Below are 16113 nucleotides of genomic sequence, written 5' to 3' on the forward strand. Positions count from 1 at the left end.
GGTGCGGCGCGCTGCGGCGGCGCGGGAGGTTCGGAACGGGCGGCTGGTCCGGTGGGAGCGGGAGCCATGGGAGACCCCGAGCTCGAGCTGGGCGGTGCCCAGGACGACTTCCACAGCCAGTTCGCGGACGAGCTGGAGGTGCTGGCGGAGCTGGAAGGTGGGCGCGGGCCCCGCCGCAGCCTCGTCCCCTGTAGTCCGGGAGGGGTGCCTGGAGGAGGGGAGGCGAGCGGGGGCCGCGAGGCTGGAGCGAGAAGGGTCCTCCGGCGCTGCCGGCCGCGGGAGCTCCTGCCTGTATGTGGGGACGCGCCGACTTAGCGCAGCTGCTGTCATCTTTTCCTCCTGGCAGGGACGGCGGCCCTGTCACCCTCCAGGGACCCCTGGCCCACGGTGGGCCGGTCCCGGCTGACGTCCGAGGAGACCGTTGCTGGAGGTGACGCTGCCACTCATTGCTCTCCATGTGGACGTCCAGGGAACCACAAAGGCAGTGCGAGGAAGAGGCAGCTGGCCGACCATGTCTCGAGGGACACGGCCTTGCCCCCCAGTATGTCCGCAGGGGCCCAGGGCCCAGGGCTGGGGTGTGAGGCTGGGGAAGAGCCTCTGTTCCTTCCGTCTCCCTCCCCAGCCCCCAGAGTCAAACGGCTTAGGCTGGAAGTCGTCAAGAAGCTGAACTTCAGGCCCGAGGAGATGGAAGAGCCGCCCCTTCCTGACTCCCCTGCCCGGGGCATCACCCCCCCACTGAGTCCCGAGGTCCCCACTGAGCTGTGGGGCAAGGGGTGTGTGTGGCTGGGGGCACAGGTGTCCCAGGGATTGTGGAAGGGTCCCGGGTTTCTGGAGGCCTGGGGCTGGGGGTGGGTGGGAGGGATGTGTAGTTTAGTGGACCTGGGTTCCTCTGATGCTAGCGGAAGGGGTGAGTCCCCAAGACAGTCCCTGTCCCTTCCCAGGCCCTTGGATGCTGGTGCCGATGTGGGTCTCCTGCAGGCCTCGCCGGCAGCCCGAAATCCTGTCCTGAGGCGGCCCCCTGTCCTGGAGGACTATGTCAGTGTGACCTCCACGGGTGGCTTCCGGGCTTTTCTGGTCCTGCGGGCTGACCCAGTGGGCACAGGGGTGCAGGTGGGTGCTGTGTGGCCACAGGGCTGGGGGGCTCAGTGCTGCCCAGGAGAGTCCTAGATCTCACGTCCCACCGAGACCCTGGGGTCCCCTCAGGAAGTTTACCTGGCTTGTTTCCCTTTTCCTTTCCCATTCGTGTCTTTTTGTTTTTGTTTTTGTTTTTTTTTTTCCTTAGAGTCGTTTTCGTCCTAGGTTTTTTTTTTGGAATTCTTGTATAGAAAGGAAGCTTGTCCTGTTGTTGGTCTGTTTATGTTCAAGTAACGCCACTTGGGTCCCTGAGTACTGTTGGGAGGGGATCTGTGTGTGGTTATGTCTTGCAACGGGATGAATGCTGCCCTCACTTTCCTACAGACCCATTTCATTGATACCTGGCGGCGAGGCCGCGGCCAGCTGGATCTTTTGGGTGTGTCCTTCGCGTCCCTGAAGGAGCAGGTCGACAGTGAGGTGGGGCTTGCTGGGAAGAGAAGGGTGGCTCTGGGGGAGGGGGGGGACTGCACGTTGGAGCCACCCAGATCCTAACCTCTAGCGTTTGCACAGCGGAGGCAGCAGCTGCTCGAGGAGGCCCATCGGCTCTCAGACACACTTCGCAGGTGATACGGTGGGCCCTCCCACCCCTGACCTCCAGCCTGTAGTCGGGGGGGCGGTGCGCAGTCCTTCCAAAGGCACGATGTTCTCTAGCCTCAGGTCGGAGGAGGTCCAGCCTTTGGCAGCTCCTGAGGAAGAGATGGTCAGCAACCAAGATGACTGCCAGCACTGTCTCTGGGTGGACGAGTTCGCCCCTCGGTCCTACACGGAGCTGCTCAGTGATGACGTGAGACATTATTGTTCAAGCGTGACTTGCGCTTTTCTTGCCAAAAACGAAAGCTGCAGTATTCAGCTAGTTTTTATGTTGCGAGGTCACAGGGCGTTGGAATGGAAGAGATGGCTTTTTGGTGTTTCTAAGATTTTATTTACTTTTTTGAGAGAGCGAGAGAGTAGGGGGAGGGGCAGAAGGAGGGACTCCCCGCTGAGCAGGCAGCCAGGATGAAGCCTGATCCCAGGACCCTGGGATCATGACCTGAGCCAAACGCAGCCGCTTAACCACCTGAGCCACCCAGGAGCCCCAGAAGAGATGGTTTTGATTTGCATGTTTGAATTACAGATGGGGACACTGAGGCCAGCATGGGGCTGGCCTGCTTTAGGTCACTTGTGACCTGGGCTGGGAATCCAATCCTCCTACTCCCTCGGAGCTTCTGTCTTCTTTCTCACTTATAGAAGCTGATGCTGGGATGCTCCTGGGGATGGTGGGGGCTCCTGAAGGGGTCAGGGTGCTAGGGATGGAGGCTTTGAAGTGAGCCTCATTTTGTCACTCACTGGCAGGGTGACCAAACACTGGTCAGTTGCCACTCAGCTTCAGCCTTCTTGTGTGTTTTCTAGGGCTTAATGACAGCAGGCTGACACGAAGGGCGGGCACAGGGGGTCCTCGGTGCTGGCCGTTTCTCTATACCACGCTTCCTTTGTTACAGTTCACTAACCGCTGCCTTCTCAAGTGGCTAAAGCTGTGGGACCTGGTGGTGTTTGGCCGAGAGAGGCCTGCTAGGAAGCCAAGACCCAGTGTGGAACTGGCCCGGGGTGGCAAGGAGGCCCCAAGCTCCAGCAAATGGAAAAGCCATGAGCAGGTGCTGGAGGACATGCTAGAGGCTGAGCTGGACCCGAGCCGGCGTCCCCGGCAGAAGGTAAGCCCCACCTGGCTGTGCCACACACGTCTGAGCCCGGGGGCTGCGCTCTCTGGGCAGGTGGCGCCTTTGCAGCCTCTCAGGGCCCTGAGGTGCATTTAGCGCTCCCACGGCTGGGGCGTTAAAACGGTAGTGTGCTAGAGTCGTAACGGGCTATAGCACGTATGCGTCTTTGTTGTCTTGGCTGCAGGTGGCGCTGCTGTGTGGGCCCCCGGGGCTTGGCAAGACCACCCTGGCTCATGTGATTGCGCGGCATGCTGGGTACTGCGTGGTGGAGATGAATGCAAGGTGAGTGGCAGGGAGGCCAGCCTCCATCCTGACTCAGCCCTGAGACCCCAGTGGTTGGCGGTGGGGACAGTGGAGTGGAGCTCTTACTTTCTCGGGGTTTCCTGGGGTGGTAGCCTTGAGGTGTAGGTGTGGTGGCTCAGCCCCGGAGACTGTCCGATCAGGGACCTTGGTTGCTGCCTTGGCCGAGGCCACGCTGCCCTGATGGCAATGCCCCTGACCTTATGGTTCCAGTGATGACCGCAGCCCTGAGGCCTTCCGCACGTGCATCGAGGCGGCCACGCAGATGGAGTCGGTGCTGGGTGCTGGCGGGAAGCCCAACTGTCTGGTCATCGATGAGATCGATGGGGCCCCCGTGGTGGGCCTCCTGGGTGCCCCAGTGGGTGGGCAGGTGGATGGGCAACGGGCTAGGGCTCACTGTGTCCTTTTTGCATTTCCTAGGCTGCCATCAATGTTCTTCTGAACATCCTGGACCGCAAGGGCCCACAGGACGCAGAGTCAGGGGGTCAGGTTCCCACAAGTGGGGGACGGCGGCGCCGGGCCGAGGGGGGGCTCCTGATGAGGCCCATTATCTGCATCTGCAATGACCAGTGAGTGGGCTGGAGCAGGGCTTTGCACAGGGAGGGGTGTGGTGGGGGGCCTCCACGGGAGGGCAGGGGGCTTCTGGGGGGGTGTACCCCCAACCCTACTTGGCCGCTTCTGCCAGCTGGGCTGTGGCACACACCCTCATGTTCCTGGCTGGGCGGTGTGGTGTAGCTGTGCCTCTCCCCCGGCAGGTTTGTACCCTCTCTGAGGCAGTTGAGACAGCAGGCCTTCCTGCTCTACTTCCCACCCATACTGTCCTCGAGGCTTACGCAGCGGCTGCAGGAGGTCAGTGAGGGCTGGGGCAGGGGACACATGACTAGGGGGCTGCGTGGCTGACTGCAGGGTGTGGGGATGCGTCCCCTGTCCTGGCCTCGCGTTCCTCTCTCTTGCCATCCTCTCTCCCACCCAGGGCCCCATCCCCCAGCTGGCTCCAGGATGTGGGGGTGACCGGACCAGTTTGCTGTTTGGCAGTAGATGGTTCAAAGCAGGGAGCAAGGCTGGTCCGCGGGGATCTACAATTGTGTTCTAGGGAAGAGAGGTCCCCAGGGTGGGTTTCTGGGGGAGCGGCCACCCACTCTCCTGCCTCCTTGCAGATCTCCTTGCGGCAGGGCATGCAGGCCGACCCGGGCGCGCTGGCAGCTCTGTGTGAGAAGACAGACAATGACATCCGTGCCTGCATCAACACCCTACAGGTGGGCGGGTGTGCGGGGCTGCTGCTGGGGTGCAGCAGGGCTCAGCCGCCTCTCACCAGCCCCCACCCCTCTGTGTCCAGTTCCTTCATGGGCGGGGCCGGCGGGAGCTGAGTGTGCAGGCTGTGCAGGCCACACGAGTCGGCCTCAAGGATCAGCGCAAGGGGCTCTTCTCTGTGTGGCAGGAGGTGTTCCAGCTTCCCCGGGCCCAGAGGTAAGTGGGCAGGCCAGCCCCATCTCCTGCGACAGACTGAGCGCTGCACGGGGCCTGGGGGAGCATGGTCTGTGTACAGACACCTGGGCCGCTTCGGAGAGCAAGGCATTATGGAGGGGGACGAAGAGGTGGGGCCCCATTCCAGCCTTGGCACCCCTCTGCAGGCAACGCTGGGGCCAGGACCCAGCCCTGCCCCCACACATGCTCCTGCTCCATGATGGGCACCTGGGTCTGGGGCCCCGTGCTGCCGAGGCGCCTTGGACCATGGCTTCCCAGCGGTTCTACCACATCCTGCACGTGGCTTCTTCCGCAGGGGAGCATGAGAAAGTGATCCAGGTAACCTCATTTTGCCTTGACTGTTTTCGGGTGTGCCGGTACGCTAGCATCTGTCTGCGTCTCTGTAGCCGGAGAACCGGAGACGTTTTACACAGTGTCAAGCTCAAAGAGCAACGGGATGGGAGCGAGGGGTGGCGGACACGGTGCATCAGGGAGCTCTCTCAGAGGTGATGGGGAGCAGGGACAGAGGCCTGGGAGGAGGGACTAGCTGGTGCTGGGGGTATGGGGGGCTGGCGTGGGCTGGCAGGGAGGGGAGGCGGGCTGGGTGTGTGGTGGGGGAGTCATCTGACTCATGGGGTCAGTCCAGTTGTTGGTCGGGACACAGGTAACTGGGGCAGGAGGAGCTAGACAGCATGAGTCAGTGCCTGGGAGGGTTTCCATTCTGGACATGAACTGTGGGCACAGGGTTGTGGGGTGGAGCAGGCAGGGTGAAGTTTTGGCTTGAGCAGGTGGCAGAGATGCCCCCCACCCCTGGGAAGCCTGGCCTAAGCTGTCTCCCTGACTAAGCAGCTTTGGATTAGTGGCTGCGGATCTGAGTAAATCTGGAACTCTCCACGGGGAGGGGTTGTGTGCGCCCCGAGAGAATAGGAGTCTCATGTGGAATAAGAGCAGGGGCTCTGTGCTCTCCATTCTGGCCGCAGAGCTTCCTTTGGGGAGGGGGTGGGTACTGGAGCCTGTGGGCTCCTTGAGGCAGTTGTGGGTAGGGGGTTCTTTCCTGCACCTCTCAAAACAGCGGGGCGGCAGGCTGGGCCTTCCTGGCTCCTCTGGGGCCTCAGGGCCACTTGCTGGTGCTAGCAGCTCTCCCAGAGACCCTGGGCTTGGCAGGGCAGGTGGGAGGTGCTTGTTTGTGGGCTGGGGGCCGAGGCTGGGGGCGTTCAGCGGAGGGGGACAAAGGTGAGGCCCCACCTCACCCCCAGGGCCTGTTTGACAACTTCCTGCGCTTGCGGCTACGGGATTCCAGCCTGGGGACTGTGTGTGTGGCCCTCGACTGGCTGGCCTTCGATGACCTGCTGAGCCGCGCTGCCCACCACGGCCAGACTTTCCAGTTGCTGCGCTACCTGCCCTTCTTGCCGGCAGCCTTCCACCTGCTCTTTGCGTCCAGCCACGTGCCGAGGATTGCTTTCCCCAGCAGCCAGCAGGAGGTGTGTCCCCTGCACCCTGCCCGGGCCTGGGATCTGGCCCAGGGAGCCTAGGTTTCCTAGGCCTGCTTCATTCTCCACCCCAGGCCCAGAACCGGACCAGCCGGACACAGAACCTCATCCAGACGCTGGTGGCGGGCATTGCACCTGCTACCCGCAGCCGAGCTGCACCTCAGGCTCTTGTCCTGGACGCCCTCTGCCTGATTCTGGACATCCTTGCACCCAAGCTGCGCCCTGTGAGTGCTTCGTCCGGAGTGGGGGTGTCGCCGCTGGTGGGGGCGGGCCCCGCCATGCTCAGTGTCCCTGCCCACAGGTGAGCACGCAGCTGTACAGTACTCGTGAGAAGCAGCAGCTGGCCAGCCTCGTGGGCACCATGCTTGCCTACAGCCTCACCTACCGCCAAGAGCGCATGCCTGACGGGCAGTACGTCTACAGGCTAGAGCCGTGAGTCTGTGCAGCAGCTGGGGTGGGGTGCCAGGGACAGGAGGCTGGGCTCTGGGTGCTACAGCAGTGAGGCCAGGAATCTTGGTGAGGTGTAGTCTCCCTTTTGCCGTCTGTGGGGCAGTGATAAGGGGTCAGTTCCAGCTCAGTACTTGTGCAGATGTGATTGTGAGGTGGGGGGTTCCCCTTGCAGGGCATTATTGCAGAGGCTCTGCCTGCCTCAGTGTCCCCCAGGCACTGCTCCCAGAGGGTTCTCGAGCTCCCTAGGGCTCTGCTGCCCCATCCTGAGATGTTCCCTGGGGCCCCACTGCCCAACAAGGGGACCAGTGTCCATCGCTGTCTGTGCCATTTGCAAGGAGGTGGTAATGGTGACAGGTCCCAGTGCTCAGCCCCAGCCTTGAGCCTAGGCCCTGCCCTGTTGTCTCATTTCTTCATCTTGCAGCCCTGGGATGGTTCCCTTCTCATGCCCGCAAGCACTTCGGAAAACTAAGGTTTGGGGTGGGTTATCCCTTTCTGCTATGGGCTCAGGCATTGTATTGGCAGGACTGAGCTCCACATCGCAGCCCCTGCTTCTTGGCATTTGGGATGGGTGGGCAGGCAGGTAGCACCTGCCTGTGCTGCTGATAGCGCACCTCTTCACCCGCCCTGAGAGCAGGAACGTGGAGGAGGTCTGCCGCTTTCCTGAGCTGCCCGCCCGCAAACCCCTCACCTACCAGGCCAAGCAGCTCATTGCCCGCGAGATCGAAATGGAGAAGATGCGGCGGGCGGAGGCCTTGGCCCGGGTTGGGGACAGCCCCCAGGTGAGCCCACCCTGGGGGCCAGAGCCAGGCCAGGGAGGGCAGGGCCGTCAGAAGGGACCTACCCTGGAGTGGCCCTGCCCAGTCAGCCCTCACCACACCTTCCGTCTGCAGGTGGACGGGGTTCCCCCAGGGGCCAAGGCTCCGCTGGGGGGTGCTGGGGAGAAAGGGGCACGGCCACCCACCTCACACAGCCATGAGGGGCAGCAGCTAGAGCAGCGGCTGGAGCGCATCCTGAAGAGAACGGCCCTGGAGGAAAAGGTGTGAGGGGTGTGGCTGGTTCCCAGCCCTAGGGGGCTGTCACTTGCCTGCTGCTCAGCCTCAGGGGTTTCCCATGGCCCCAGCTTCCCATCTGGGCGAGAGGGGGCTCTGCTGGTTGTGGCAGAAGGAAACTGCCGTGTGGGTGATGAGGGACCGAAGGGACGTGTGCAAAGTGGGTCTGCTCCAGTGTGAAGCGGGCCTGGGAAGGGGAGGTGGGCATCTGCTCTCACAGCCTGGGGCCACTGGCTGCTCCCTGGGAGGGGGCCTCTGGCCCTCCCCCCAGGGCAGGGAGTGCCCACCACCGGTCTGTGCTGAGTCTGACCAACCTGCTCTCTTCAGCCTGAGAGGGACTTTTTTGGTCGTGTGGTCCTCAAGAGAGCGGCAGCCCTGAGTGCAGGTGTGTGGGGCATGGGAGGCATGGGAGGGGCGGGAGGGGCCCGGGCGAGGCACAGGAACAACCATGTGGCCTCCACAGGAGATGTGGCCCCGGAGACCGATGCGGCTGAGTGGCACATAGGCACGGCGGTGGGCAGGAGTGACGTCTGGTTTCGCTTCAAGGAGGGCGTCTCCAATGCTGTGCGGCGTAGCGTCTACATCAGGGACCTGCTGTAGCCGGGGTGCACCCAACACCGTGAGCCCACGCTGGATACCTCCGGAGGCCCATGCTGGATGCCCCAGGGCCCCACGCTTGATGCTATCATGTTGCGTTTTCTCCGTCAGAAAATGTACAAAAACACGGACGCTCTCAAAAAGTCTTTATAAAAGTCACACCTTTATGGAGTTGTCCTCCCTACAGAAGCAAGAGCCCGGGGGTGGGGCAGGGGGACCTCACAGGATGGCACACTTGCCCTTCTCCACCCATGGGTTGTTCTTCATTAGGTCGGGGTTCAGGAACGGGTCCTTGGGGATCCCATCCTCGATCCACTTGAGGAGCCTGTGGTTGGGCAGGGTTGGGAGGGTGAGGTTGAGCAGGTGAGTGCCTGGCTTCTTAGAAGTGCTGCCCAGTGGCAAGGTGCAGGGCTGTGGCTCTGGCTCATGCAAACGAACACAGGGCAGGGAAATGAAATGCAGATTGGAGCCAACCCTGGGTGGGGTGGGGTCCTGGGGACTTACTCAGGGATGGTCTTGGACGACATCTCCCTCTTGAAGGCCAGCTGGTACTTGAGGCTCTCCACCTCTTTTTTCATCTGGGGCACATCCCACTCCTCCATGGCGTCGGGAGCTTCGGAAGTGGCCAGCCTGGGGCTGGAGGACACAGGAGGAAGCAACAGCTAGAGGGCTGCCAGCCTGCAGTCAACCCCCAGATGCTCCCTCCCCACCAGACTGATAGCGGGTCCACTGCTTGGGAGGTCCCCAGGGGCTGTACCACCCCTTTCCCCGGGGGGCCACAGAGGCACCCACGTAGCCCACAGGGTGCAGGGCCTGGAGCTGAGGCCCCACTAATGAGGCCCCGTGTGCCTGCTCCTCCCCCCATGGGGCTGATTAACTGCAGAGAAAACTTTTTACTCTGAGCTCTGCATCCTCACCTCCCACCCCCATCAGAGCCTTACCACGGCCTGGTCTCTTGGAGAGAGAAGGGGCAGTGTTTCAGCCATAGCAGGATCAGGCACACAGCACAGATGGGTTCCCAGAAGCCCACCCTCCAACTGCGAGGCCCACTTCCCATTCCTGGTTGCAGAGAGGGCAATCCAGACCCTCACATGAGGGATGGGGCTGTGCCTGGCCGGCCTCGCGTGCCTTCCCTCTGCTTTGCATGGGGAAGCCTACCCAAAGGAAATTAATCTTGGGGCTTGGAGAATTTGGCTGCAATTTGCATCTCTAGCCAAGGGGTTGTGGGGGGTAGGTGCTGAGGGTCTTGGGGTCACAGGCTGCACAGCTGGTCTGCGACTTGGAGTGGCTACAGCCTTCTGCTTCCCCGTGTTGCCCCCCACACTGTTCACAAACCGCCTGGCCCAGTTTCTATTTGTGTACCAGCCTGGCAAAGCGGGTTGCTTCCTGCCTCCCCGACTAAGCCCACTCCAGGGGCCCAGGGAGTCTCTCACTGGCCCCCAGGCCCTACTCCCATCACGGGAGGCTGAGAGCCAGGGGATTGGCTTTCTGGACCTTGGGAGCTACGGTAGGCAGGGGGTGACAGGAGTGTGATCCTGTCTGCACCAGCCTGTGCAGGGGACTCCAGGCTGGAAGATCTCCATTTTGAGGGGGTGGGGGTCAGCCCTGGTCGGTTGGGGACAGAGCATCCACACTAGGAGCCAGGGGTAAGAGCCGTAGGGGAGCAGAGCCTGCCTTTATGGGGGGGGCAGCCAATAGGGGGCATGCAGTTGCTCCTCTCCCAGAGACCCCAAGTTCAGCATCCCCGGACAGCCACGTGGTGGGGGGCTCTCCGCGGCGGGGGCGGGGGCGGTGGCCTGCCCGCAGCGCCCACCGCCTGCCTTGTCTGCCCTACCTGCGCGCAGCGCCGCCGGAGCCGGCCGCCCGTCCCGCGCGCCCCGCGACGCCCCCGGCCACGGCGCTCGGCGGGCACTGCGGGCGGCGCGCACGGCGCAGGACGCGGCTTCCCTCCCCCTCGGCCGCCCCGCCCCCGCCCCCGCCCCGCCCGCCCGAAGACCGAGAGGGTCCTCCCCGCCGGTGGGGTCGGGCCTGTTGGGACGCGCAGGGCAGCTGCCTCGGTCACAAGACCAACAGGCAGAGGCATCTGGGGGTTAGGATGGTCCAGGTCAGCCCAGCGAGACCCCCTCGGCCTCGGTTTCCTGCTCTGCGCGGGGGGCCAGTTCATCGGACCTACCTTGGACGGTGCCGGCAAGGGCCAAGTGCCAAGAACCAAGTGATGGTGAGTGACAGCGAGGCCCAAGTGAATGAGTGAGCGGGCACACAGGCGGGCAGAGCCCAGGCAGGTGCCCCGCCCACTCCTGCCACCTGGGGCCAGGCCCTGGCACCGTCCCCTCCCCCCTGCCCTCCTCCTCCGTGCTGGGCCTACCCCAGGGACTTGGCCTCACTCTGCACGATCCCTCAGCCCCTGCGGATGGGGGATGCAGGAATGGCAGTGTGGAGTCAGCTCCGGCAGTGGACAGTGGTCTCCTACAGTGGGGCTGGCACCGAAGACTTTCAGCCCTTAGACTGTACCCTAGCCGTCCATGCGCTGCCAGACTCTAGCCATAGGCCAGGCGGAGAGTAACAGGGATGAAGCCAGGACACTGCATGCCCCTGTGGCCTTAGCAGTGCCCACTGATGGGCCTTGTGGGCGGCCCTGCCCTGGAGCTGAGCCACCCACAGGTGTGAGCCTGTGCCCCCCGTTTCTAGGCCAGCGGCAGGCTGACTGGGTAGCTGCCCTGAGGGCTGGGGGTCCGTCCACTCTTCAGTTGGCCCTGGGCTGGGAATACCCAGACTTGTTCTGTGTAGGCCCAGGGGATGCGAGGCTGTGTCTGGCTCAGGGGTGCCCAAGCCCAGGCCGAGCAGCTTTGGGGGCTCTGGGGAGGGAGGGGGCGTTCCTCCCTCACTGCGGGCCCGTCCCCTCTCCTCTCTGCCTGCTCCTCAGCCGGCCCCTGATGGGACCAAGCAGACGCTCACTCTGCTCTCCATCCATAAGGGACGGGACCACATTCTGTTCTCCTCAGAACTGATGCCCTGGCTGTGTCTGGCAGGTCCCGCTGCCCAGCGCTCGGGGGAGCTGTGTCCTTGGGGCCATTGGATGACACGGGTACCAGGCTGCATCCTGGGCAGGGGGCCCCCAGGCAGCAACGGCAGCCGCAGAAGCCAGCAGGGCCCAGCTTCTCAACCTCCACCCTCACAGAGACCCGCACTAGACCTTTGGCAGGAGCTCTGGCAGCCTCCTCTGGGCTGGGGGCCTGTGAATTGTCCTGGTGTCCTCCCCTGGGAGGGAGGACAGGGTGTCCCCTGCCCCTTTGGGCTCCCGAGCCCTCCCTGATGCGATTCTGTGAAACGGGGTCAGCTGTGTGTCCCTGGCCCCTCTCACGCATCAACAAGATGATGCATCTGGAAGCACTTCTGGAATTGGGGCACATCAGGAAAATGAGGGATTATTTTTATTATGGATTTATGGGGGGTGGGGGAGCTTAGAGCCCAGGGCCCTGCCGTCCTCCTCAGGGCAGATGGCCGGCAGCCCTGAACACTCGTGGGACCCGGGGTGCTGCTCACACCAGGTGGGCAGCCCAGGGCAGGGCCTCACGTTGGCCCTCAGGCCTGGCTTAAGGTTTGGGCTGAGACCTGGGCCGGCCCGACTCTGCCACCCAGTCATGCCTTCTCTTCAGACTACACAGGCAGAACTGGGCACCCAGGGCCAAGCTTTGGCCCAACGGCAACTGGAGAGTCCCCTGGGAGAGGGCCTGGTGTGGCCTGAGTCTGGTGTGATAAGGGTCTGCTCCCGGGCCCTGCTTCGTGGGTGCTGTTTGAACACTCCGCTGTGGTCGCAGCTGACGCCAGTGCAGAACACGGCAGGGGCACCTGAGCGCAGCTGGGTGGCAGTGCGCGTGGCAGGACGGTGGGAGCCAGGCCTGCAGGTGGGAGCTGTGTGGAGCACGGGGTCCCGCACATCTCTCACTGCTGTGCTCTTTCCAGTCTCTGGGTGCTGGCCACATCTGCTGCTTTGGGGACTCTCCAGGCTCAGACTTGGTCCCCATGCTGACTGCAGTCCCGAATAATGGAGGCCACAACTGTGTGTGGTGGGCCTGCTGGTGCACACCTGCTCTGGAAGGAGGACCCATGATTCTCACCTTGCTGGGATGCTGGGATGCTGGACGGGGGTGGGGGGGGCAGTGACAGCTTGTCCTCCAGCTGACTGCCACCTTGCAGATACCCAGAGCGGGTCCAGAGGGACCAGACGGCGTGCTGAAATTAGCTCCAGTAACTGGGCTGCTGGTGAGACCCAACGTGCTCATTGTGGCCTAGAAACGGCTGCTCTGGGCCCCACTGCCGGGCTCCTGACACATGGGTGGACGGGCACTGTGGGCCGGGCTTCTGGGGATGTGGTGGGCACCACGAGCCTCTGTGGCAGGACCTCCCCCAGCAGTGCTGATTTTAGTGCTCTGGAAGAATAAAGAAATGGTGTGTGTGGGGGAGTTACCCTGATCCCTTTTGGGTGGGGGTCCCGAAGAGGGCTCAGGGAAGAGGGGGAGGAAAGGCCCCCACTAGACAGGAACCCGCAGTCTAGTGCCATCCCTGACACCACTCTGAACTGTGGGTTCTCCCCACTGGCAGAGGCTGGGGCTGGTGTGTGTCGCTGGCGACCCAGGGCTGCCCCGGGCTGCTGTCAGCCCTGGCTCCGGGTGGGGACATGGGCACACTCCACTGCTCCTGAGACCAGACTCCTCAGAGGGCAAGACACAGCCTGGGGCAGATGACCAGCCTGTGCACAAGCACAATGAGGGCCGAGGCGAGACTGCAGCTCTGCTTCAGACTGCTGGGGGTGGGGGGGTGGGGGGCGGGCGTCAGCCACCCCCCCAACCCTCCCAGGGCCACAGACTTGTCCCGAGGTGGTGAAACCCGAGGACAAGCGGTCAGCGCTGCAGGGCCCGGGCTGGACTGTCAGCACGCAATCCCAGGCTTATGACAGGCCTGGTGACCACGGCCCTGGCTGCCCCACAGAAACTGCCCACTTGTTTCTACCCCTGCAATGACTGGCAGAGGCAAATACCAGGACTGCAAAATCAGCAAAGAAATCTTTTATTTACCTTGTTAAACAGAGCTCATAAAAAAAAAAAAAAGGGAGTGTTTTTACATAATCTTTGAAAGCTGGAGAACGGCTGTCAAAAATAACCGAGGCTCTCTTAGGCTGATGTGTGCAACAAATATAAGACACGACTCCAGGGAGGCCCGGGCGGGAGGGTGGCTCCTGCCTGCGAGACCTCGCGATCAGTGTCAGGGATGCCACTTTGGTTGACTTGGTTCTTTCCAGCAGCTCTGTGGCCAGTGAACACCAGGCCCCCCTTGGCAGCTGGCCTGGGGGCTCGAGGGCTCAGGGAAGGCAAGAGACCCCTCAAGCAGCTCCTAACACCAACCAAAGGGACTTGTGGTTTCTAAGACAGACGAATCTGCGAAGGTACAGGCGGTCCCTGTCTCGTGAAGGTCTGGGGGGGGGGTGCTGTGAGAGACAGCAGGGTGCAGATGAGGCCTGCTGTGCCACTGGCTCAGAGACTCCTGTCTGTAGGCTCACCGTCCCCCTTTTCCACCAGCCCCAGCAGGCCCCTGGCTGCCTCTTCTCAGGTGGATGCTTCCTTTGCCTCATCACCTGTGGAGTGAAGAAGAGACAGCTCAGTGCTGCCCACCCCCCACCCCCCCCAAGGCCCCTGACTAGGTGGAGCAAGGCAGGCCCAGTGTGAGAGCATGGTCGGCTGTTTGTTCGCAGGTTCCGGGAGCAGATCATCCTCTGCTGCTTCACCGAAGGAAGCAGGTGCAGGACCGCTGCCCCTGCATCAGGAGCTGGGCCTGGGAGTGGCCCCACATGGTGACAGTGGTCTGATGGCCAAGTCAGCAGGGAGAGCCTCTGGTACCCCAGATCACGCCCACTGCTGAAGGCAGTTTTATGCCAGAGGCCTTTTAGAAACAGCTTTGGGGCCCACAAGTTCTCCCTACCAGAGAAACAGAGGAGACACCTCAGGGGACATCACTCTGAGTCTTCCCCTAAAGGCCAGGATGATGTCTAACAGCCAGGGCAGCATGTGGACAGCGGCCTGGATGCAGAGGAGGAGGCAGGCCTCAAGGCCCAGCCGGCAGACAGATGGTGTTGGTGAAGAGGAAGAAGGGGCGGAGTGAGTGAGACTGTGCGGAGGGGAGAGGCACCCTACACAGACTGTCCAAGCTGGAGAAGAGTCTAGGGACAGGGAGGGCTGTCTCTGTATTCCTGTGAGACCCTCCGGCTGTGCGCACGGTAGGTGTTGAGGCTGCCACGCGTCGGGGAGCCACTCAGAGACAAGCCAGCCCACGGCGATGGGATTGGAATCCAGACAGGCTGTCTGCTGCCCTGGGGCCATGTGTGGACAGCGGTGGTCACCTGTCAGACTAGGTGGGTGGCTGCATCTGAGGCTGTGCAGGTGGGAGTCCAGGAGGGTGTGGGTGGGAGCAGTTCATAGGCAAGTTCCCACCAAATGCAGAGGGGCAGGGGAGGTTGTGGAATCTAGGACAGGGAGGAGCCAGCACAGGCACCTGGTGTTCTGGGACACATCCGGGATGCCGTTCGGCCCCCCATCTGCAGGGAGCCCTGGCACCCAGGGAGCTGCCTTTTCCTCCTGAGGACTCCTGTGTGCAGGCACCATGGCCAAGGCCCCACCCAGCTGCCTGGGGAGGAGACCTCAGACCCGGGGCGGATGTGATGCTGGCCATTTACTGGTCTCATGACCAGAGGCACCCCTCATCCACAGGGACATGGTGGAAGGCAGGGGGAGGCGCAGCACTCCGGGCGACAGTGGCTGCCTGCCACCAGCACCGGGCACTGTCTTGCGTGAGTCGCTTGTAGCACTACGTTGTGAACGTGCTCAGGGCCCTTCCTGCCTCTCGGACCCACCCAGCTTTCCAGCCTGGCCGAGATGCCTGTCACCCAGAACTTTGCATCCGGGGTGAAACCACCCAGAGGGCACAGGCAGAGCCCCTGGGGTAATGCCATCCTGGTAACGGGCTGCAAAACCCTAATACTCATAAAATAAACACGACCCTCAACAGAAAAGGCCGAGCGAGGCCTACACACGTACTGAAAGGCTCCACCAGGACGCATTCCTGAAGCTCACGTCCACGTCTTTCTAGCCATCGCTGATCCAAATCAGAAGCTCGTCCCTGGGCCCTGGCGTCAGCCCTTCGCAACCTCAGATCCTCCAGGCAAAATCCCGAGGGCACACGCGTGTGCTCTGCGCACTTTCCCCAGGCTGGAGGCTGTTGCAAATGCAAAAACCATTCTAGGCTCGGAGGCCGTACAAAAACGGGGCAGCCCCTGCTCTAACTGCAGGGTACTGAGAGAGGGGGCTGGAGCCGGAGGAGAAGGGAGGGGGAAGTGCCCGTGCTGTGGCCGCGCCGCAGGGGCTTCACTGAGACTCCCGCGGCCCTCACAACGGGCTCTCTCCTCAGGGACTGCCCTGGAAGGCCGGCCGGCCCCCATTCCCACCGTGCGGACGCGCCCTCCAGGCAGTCGGGGGCCCGCCCCGACCACGGTCCCGACTTCCCGGCAGACTCCCACCCCACTGAACCGAACCTAGCCCCCGCCAGCTCTCCAACCACCCGCTTACTTCCGCCTTGGGAAATCACTTCCGGGTAAGTGCCAGAAGGGGCGGGGCATCTGGAGCGAGTGGGCGGGTCTCGCGTTACGTCACGCGTGACGTTACCATCCTGGAGCACGGCGACGGCGGGGGCGTGGGGGGGGGTCGTCCAGTGGAGAGAGTTCGAGGTGTCACGTATCCAATTTTCAGGTTATTGTCTGGAGCTCACTTCCAGACGTGGAATTCCTTAGCCAGAGGCATTTCCAGGCTTCTGTTACGTTTTGGAAAGATGACCTTCGAGGGGGCCTGGACACTCCCACCAGCGGCGTGAGTGAGCGAGTCGGGCCGT

The 16113-nt window shown here is 62.7% G+C and overlaps 2 protein-coding genes and 1 long non-coding RNA gene across 6 annotated transcripts; 1 reads left to right on the top strand and 2 right to left on the bottom strand.

The window, feature by feature from the left end:
• The first annotated feature begins 21 nt into the window (after nucleotides 1-21).
• Nucleotides 22-8345, top strand: CHTF18 (chromosome transmission fidelity factor 18). 4 transcript variants are annotated; one of them, XM_028111979.2, is made up of 22 exons: nucleotides 22-157; nucleotides 347-541; nucleotides 623-773; nucleotides 942-1110; nucleotides 1459-1551; nucleotides 1645-1697; nucleotides 1786-1918; nucleotides 2613-2822; nucleotides 3013-3110; nucleotides 3342-3465; nucleotides 3549-3697; nucleotides 3884-3977; nucleotides 4286-4384; nucleotides 4465-4595; nucleotides 4760-4931; nucleotides 5849-6073; nucleotides 6157-6306; nucleotides 6384-6514; nucleotides 7167-7311; nucleotides 7423-7569; nucleotides 7909-7966; nucleotides 8045-8345. In XM_028111979.2, exons 1-22 carry the CDS (start codon nucleotides 67-69, stop codon nucleotides 8179-8181), a joined length of 2955 nt encoding a protein of 984 aa, XP_027967780.1. In that variant the 5' UTR covers nucleotides 22-66; the 3' UTR covers nucleotides 8182-8345. The 4 variants fall into 4 exon arrangements, with proteins under 4 accessions (XP_027967780.1, XP_027967779.1, XP_087873387.1 ...); XM_028111978.2 differs by having other exon boundaries at nucleotides 347-773; XM_088017261.1 differs by lacking the exons at nucleotides 7423-7569; nucleotides 7909-7966; nucleotides 8045-8345 and having other exon boundaries at nucleotides 347-773; nucleotides 6954-7259.
• A 52-nt stretch (nucleotides 8346-8397) lies between these two features.
• Nucleotides 8398-8780, bottom strand: GNG13 (G protein subunit gamma 13). Its single transcript, XM_028111503.2, has 2 exons — nucleotides 8683-8780; nucleotides 8398-8503 (listed from the first exon to the last, which is right to left on the bottom strand). Exons 1-2 carry the CDS (start codon nucleotides 8778-8780, stop codon nucleotides 8398-8400), a joined length of 204 nt encoding a protein of 67 aa, XP_027967304.1.
• Nucleotides 8781-13229: 4449 nt separating this feature from the next.
• LOC114215665 (uncharacterized) lies at nucleotides 13230-15818 on the bottom strand. The gene is made up of 3 exons (XR_003610602.2): nucleotides 15795-15818; nucleotides 15267-15444; nucleotides 13230-13810 (listed from the first exon to the last, which is right to left on the bottom strand). It is a non-coding gene; the product is annotated as an uncharacterized LOC114215665 (long non-coding RNA).
• Nucleotides 15819-16113: the final 295 nt, after the last annotated feature.

This window comes from Eumetopias jubatus, unplaced genomic scaffold, assembly GCF_037043125.1.
Source record: "Eumetopias jubatus isolate StellerSeaLion01/CBP00866 unplaced genomic scaffold, mEumJub1_p1.0 scaffold_12, whole genome shotgun sequence".
Lineage (NCBI taxonomy): Eukaryota > Metazoa > Chordata > Mammalia > Carnivora > Otariidae > Eumetopias > Eumetopias jubatus.